This window comes from Centruroides sculpturatus, unplaced genomic scaffold, assembly GCF_000671375.1.
Source record: "Centruroides sculpturatus isolate CEXI.00-Female unplaced genomic scaffold, Cexi_2.0 scaffold680, whole genome shotgun sequence".
NCBI lineage: Eukaryota > Metazoa > Arthropoda > Arachnida > Scorpiones > Buthidae > Centruroides > Centruroides sculpturatus.
This window is the reverse complement of record NW_019384843.1, coordinates 320,411-326,685: the sequence shown is the minus strand read 5'-3', so window position 1 is coordinate 326,685 and position 6,275 is coordinate 320,411. Positions and strand designations below refer to the sequence as shown.

Genomic DNA, 6,275 nt, shown 5'->3' with positions numbered 1-6,275 from the left:
TTTAACAGCTTATAAGAATTTTATAAATCGTAAATTTATATGATAATTTGTGACTGATTAAATAAAGATGATCGATTTTAAGCGCTCTTATAAATTGCGAATTTAAATATGGTTATCGGAGTTATATATGTGAGTGTGATGACTTGTTACATCGCCCGAGTCCATTTGAAATATTGTAGCAATGTTAAAGTTTGCTCTTCTGCTGAAAATCAATATTTTACTTTGAATGTTAAAATTGCTTCCCTCTAGCTACTGTAGAAAATATATTACAAAAACATGAGAAAAATGCAATTCAGAATCCGATCGAGATATATGGAGTGCAATTCTTGATGTATAGAAAAAGCAATTCGAAGAGACGAGAAAATTAATATCGCTGTTAATGTTATATAAAATTTTTATATTATTTTATTATTTCTGCAAAATTGAAAGGATAAAATAAAAAGACGGCTTCTTCTATCATTATTTGTCGAATTTGAATAATTTGACAGGCGGAATTTTTTTATTAAGAAAAATAGCAGGTGGCGCTGTTAATTTCATTTAAAAATGGCTGCCTCCGGAGACGATAACGTGGTTCAGTACATTGTTGTGAGAAAAGATTTGTTGAAGACTTTGAAATGGCCTTTAGGAGCTGTAATTGCACAAACTTGTCACGCAACAACAGCTGTTTATCATTTATATAAAGATGACCCTTACGTAATTAAATATACGTCAGACCTTGATCGAATGAGGAAAGTGGTTTTAGAAGTGAGTCAAAATAAAATATGTTGATGAAAATCTTATTCAGAAACGTTATTTAAATTTAATTTATTATTAATTATGATAAATAAAACTTAATAAATGTTACTTAAGTAACTTATGTACAGTACTTATACAGATAAAATGTTTAGTACAGTACATATACACTGTAATGTTATAAAGTTTTCATAATAATCTCTTTTTCTAAATATAATAATTGTTGAAATGAAATTCAAATAAAGTATTTGCACACCTTAGTGAATACATTTATCTGTAAAGGAATTTTGAAAACTAACAACCTTCCAATCATCTGTGGTCACACACCTTAATGTAGACATTAATCAGTAAAAGCATTGGTATTTTGGAAAGAGTCCAAAAGTAAAGAAACTCAGTAAATTTGATGAACACAAATTTACTTCAAGAATGAAAAAATTTCAGATAGCATGCATCATAAAACATATTCAGCACTGTTCAGTTGATTATAAATTTATAAAATTATAAAATTTGAGACTACATCATTTAGGCTGGCCAAAAATACTAATAATCAAAAAGAACAATAGATATTGAAAGAAGCGAAGAAAAATCCTAATTAGTGCATTGATCTGGCAAGTGACATTGCTTTAACATTGGAAAAAGGTATATATAGAAACAATAAGAAAAGTTATCAGGAAAGTAGTGAAAAATCATTCTTGAGTGAACAATAGAGTTAAATGCCTAGATTTTGCTACAGCTTATCTAAACAAATAGAATACTGAAAACCTGTCATATTTTCTGATTAATGCAACTTTAATTTATTTTTGTTTGATGGAAGAACAATGGTCTGGAGAAACTAAATATAGAATTAAATAAAGTTCAGTTCCTACAGTAAAGTATAGAAATGGTGGACATGTTTGGGGTTGCATGTCATACACTAGATTAGGAAATCTGTTATTTATTGACAATATTATGGATAACAAAATAGATTTAATGATAAATATTACAAAAATAAAAAGAAAGTGTTCGATTTTCAATGTCCAGCTCAGTATTTATCAAAAAAAGCCTGAGGAAGAGCCCAGAAGGGGCGTCAAAAATGTTAGCTGAAGTATTATACATACACTCAGGTTACGAGGTTGAAAGTAAGAGTTATTTTTAGATTTAATGATATTGCATGATAATATAGTGGAAAGTACAAGAGAAATGGGATAAGAGAATGATTTCATTTTCCAGCTGTACAATCCTCAACATACTGCCAATATTGTAAAAGAACGGATGCTTTATAAATTAAAAGAAAAACTACTCCACCCATCCTAAAGTCAAGAAATCAACCCCATTAGAAATTTATGGCATGTTTTGGATCTAAACTTAAAACAGAAGATAATTAAAAAAATAATCTCAGGAAATATTTGATAAATATATAGAAAAACCAATTTGAAGAGACGAGAAAATTAATATTGCTGTTAATGTTATATAAAATTTTTATATTATTTTATTATTTCTGCAAAATTGAAAGGATAAAATAAAAAGACGGCTTCTTCTATCATTATTTGTCGAATTTGAATAATTTGACAGGCGGAATTTTTTTATTAAGAAAAATAGCAGGTGGCGCTGTTAATTTCATTTAAAAATGGCTGCCTCCGGAGACGATAACGTGGTTCAGTACATTGTTGTGAGAAAAGATTTGTTGAAGACTTTGAAATGGCCTTTAGGAGCTGTAATTGCACAAACTTGTCACGCAACAACAGCTGTTTATCATTTATATAAAGATGACCCTTACGTAATTAAATATACGTCAGACCTTGATCGAATGAGGAAAGTGGTTTTAGAAGTGAGTCAAAATAAAATATGTTGATGAAAATCTTATTCAGAAACGTTATTTAAATTTAATTTATTATTAATTATGATAAATAAAACTTAATAAATGTTACTTAAGTAACTTATGTACAGTACTTATACAGATAAAATGTTTAGTACAGTACATATACACTGTAATGTTATAAAGTTTTCATAATAATCTCTTTTTCTAAATATAATAATTGTTGAAATGAAATTCAAATAAAGTATTTGCACACCTTAGTGAATACATTTATCTGTAAAGGAATTTTGAAAACTAACAACCTTCCAATCATCTGTGGTCACACACCTTAATGTAGACATTAATCAGTAAAAGCATTGGTATTTTGGAAAGAGTCCAAAAGTAAAGAAACTCAGTAAATTTGATGAACACAAATTTACTTCAAGAATGAAAAAATTTCAGATAGCATGCATCATAAAACATATTCAGCACTGTTCAGTTGATTATAAATTTATAAAATTATAAAATTTGAGACTACATCATTTAGGCTGGCCAAAAATACTAATAATCAAAAAGAACAATAGATATTGAAAGAAGCGAAGAAAAATCCTAATTAGTGCATTGATCTGGCAAGTGACATTGCTTTAACATTGGAAAAAGGTATATATAGAAACAATAAGAAAAGTTATCAGGAAAGTAGTGAAAAATCATTCTTGAGTGAACAATAGAGTTAAATGCCTAGATTTTGCTACAGCTTATCTAAACAAATAGAATACTGAAAACCTGTCATATTTTCTGATTAATGCAACTTTAATTTATTTTTGTTTGATGGAAGAACAATGGTCTGGAGAAACTAAATATAGAATTAAATAAAGTTCAGTTCCTACAGTAAAGTATAGAAATGGTGGACATGTTTGGGGTTGCATGTCATACACTAGATTAGGAAATCTGTTATTTATTGACAATATTATGGATAACAAAATAGATTTAATGATAAATATTACAAAAATAAAAAGAAAGTGTTCGATTTTCAATGTCCAGCTCAGTATTTATCAAAAAAAGCCTGAGGAAGAGCCCAGAAGGGGCGTCAAAAATGTTAGCTGAAGTATTATACATACACTCAGGTTACGAGGTTGAAAGTAAGAGTTATTTTTAGATTTAATGATATTGCATGATAATATAGTGGAAAGTACAAGAGAAATGGGATAAGAGAATGATTTCATTTTCCAGCTGTACAATCCTCAACATACTGCCAATATTGTAAAAGAACGGATGCTTTATAAATTAAAAGAAAAACTACTCCACCCATCCTAAAGTCAAGAAATCAACCCCATTAGAAATTTATGGCATGTTTTGGATCTAAACTTAAAACAGAAGATAATTAAAAAAATAATCTCAGGAAATATTTGATAAATATATAGAAAAACCAATTTGAAGAGACGAGAAAATTAATATTGCTGTTAATGTTATATAAAATTCAAACAAAGATTGCAAGAAGTGGTTGGACGTAAAGAACTTCATTCAAAGTATTAAGAACTTAAAAGAACACTGTTAAGAACTGCTGATTCAAAGTGTACAAATACTTTATTGACTCACTGTACATAACTTTTTACTTATAAAAACAACTCACAATATGTACATTTTATAGCATTTCTTTAAATAAATCATTAATAATTAATTATCATTGAGCTCTTAAATTTTTTTTGAAAATTGTTTTAAAAGGTTTTATCAAAAAAATTTATATGTAAATGTGATTATATAAATCTCTAGTAGTAAAATGCAATGTTGTCATTTTTAATAATTTATTAGAAAAAATAATAATGTGTTGAGTAATACTATAGATAGTAAAACATTTATAGCAAATTATTAATTAGAAAATGAATATTATATAAATAAATTGTTATATTTATTAAAAATAGGAATAGTACAAGATTTACATGATGCATATTTAATATGTATTTATTCAATGTATATTATTATTATGCATATTATTTAATTCAAAAATGAATAGTGTTGCAAATACATTATGAATTTACTAATGATCTATTTATTTTTAAGTAAATGTTTAATTTAAAGTTATTTTGTAATTACAGACTGAAGATGAAATAGCCCTAAGGAAATTATCCGAAGAATTACAAAATGATAAGATAGATCATAAAATATGGATTGAACAACCAGAAAATTTTGCAACTTGTTTAGCAACTAAACCTTATCCAAAATCTATAGTTCAACATTTCTTTAAAAAACTTAAATTATTTAAATAGATTGTAAGTTAATATTGAAATCAAAATATTTGAATTTTTATAAATAAATTTATTATTTTTGTACATAACATTATAATTTTATAATGTAATTTAATTAATGCAAACATTTAAATCAATTTTATAAAATTTAAAGAAGTGTACACATCTTATTCATTCTTTTTATTTTGAATCCTTATTTAATACTTATAATAATTAATAAACATATGCTTATTTTTAAGAAGACAAACAAGAAACAGAAACAATAAACAATTTCAAAAGTTCTGAAAATATTTATTGGTAATTTTTCTTTTTCAGTTTCTTAAAAATAAACAGGTATTTGTTGTTAAGACTTATAAACTTTTAGTTTTTGAAGAAGCTTTTTCTGTATTAACATTTTTAAAAAAATGAATAATTTTAAATGTAAAACAATTAATACAAAGTTTAATTATGTCATTTGTTACAGTTACATAAAAATTTCTGTAATGATTAATTTTTATGAATAGTTTCAATCTTTTATTTGAATAAAATAATTATGAAAAGTTACTAACAAGTGATACAAGAAAATTGTTAAAAATGAAAATTAAGAATAGATTTAGTAGTAATAGAGAATAGATACAATATTAGAATTTAAATCAAAATTAATTTGTATAAATTAATATTTATCCTTTAAACTTTTATCAGATTTTAACAATGTTGAAGTTTTATTATATAAAGTAGTGTGCCAAAGAAGCTATACATCTCCTCAATCTAGCATAACTTATTTCAACAGAATGGTTTGATTGCCTAAGGGAGTAACATTATTCAGTTTATGAATAATATAAATAAGTTGAGTAATAATTGATTTGTAATGATAAATAAATAAAATATTAATCAACATCCTGTATTGTTAAAAATATAAAAAAATTTCCTAATTAAAAATAATTAATTTTTGAAAGTATTATTCTTTTCCTCCCTAAGGTCATCATGTATACTTTGGTTAAATTATCTTGTAATACTGTTTATTATTTGTATACAATATATATATAAACTGAAATATGTAGAAACTTATGTAATTTTTGACTTAAGAAACCTTTTGAATATACTGAAAATAGATTCTTTTAATTTGCTTAACTAATTACCAATTCTCCCAGTTATAAATTACTGTATTTCACATAGTTATTCAGTGAAAAAATAATAATTTTATTAAATATTTATCTTAATGAAATAATACAAAATCACATGATATTATTGGTGTTTGAAACTTGCTACAAAGATGTGGAATATTTGATGGAAAGTTGCTGCAGGTTAATAAGTGTTTTGTTTGGCTGTTAGTTTTCTTTCATTCATTATGAATTCTCGAAAATTATGTCATAATTATCATCAAACGTAGAATATATAAAATAATTGTAATACTATGGACACAAACATGTAGTGATTAATGCATAGTTAATATATTGGGTTATGAGGTAATTTAATGATTTACGTTGAAAACGTTAAACAGAGCAAATATCTAAAATACATTTATATAATTTCGTATATAATATAAG

The 6,275-nt window shown here is 25.3% G+C and overlaps 1 protein-coding gene across 2 annotated transcripts; it reads left to right on the top strand.

Annotated features, from left to right (window-relative positions):
- The first annotated feature begins 543 nt into the window (after positions 1 to 543).
- LOC111630359 (putative peptidyl-tRNA hydrolase PTRHD1) lies at positions 544 to 6,275 on the top strand. 2 transcript variants are annotated; one of them, XM_023374449.1, is made up of 3 exons: positions 544 to 744; positions 4,600 to 4,773; positions 5,431 to 6,275. In XM_023374449.1, exons 1-2 carry the CDS (start codon positions 544 to 546, stop codon positions 4,768 to 4,770), a joined length of 372 nt encoding a protein of 123 aa, XP_023230217.1. In that variant the 3' UTR covers positions 4,771 to 4,773; positions 5,431 to 6,275. The 2 variants fall into 2 exon arrangements, with proteins under 2 accessions (XP_023230217.1, XP_023230216.1); XM_023374448.1 differs by lacking the exon at positions 544 to 744 and adding an exon at positions 2,339 to 2,539.

Bases quoted from the DNA above. Each gene is read 5' to 3' on its own strand.
- LOC111630359 (XM_023374449.1), top strand. From the start codon at position 544: ATGGCTGCCTCCGGAGACGATAACGTGGTTCAGTACATTGTTGTGAGA. The intron at 745-4,599 runs GTGAGTCAAAAT...TTGTAATTACAG, and splicing joins TGAGGAAAGTGGTTTTAGAA to ACTGAAGATGAAATAGCCCT.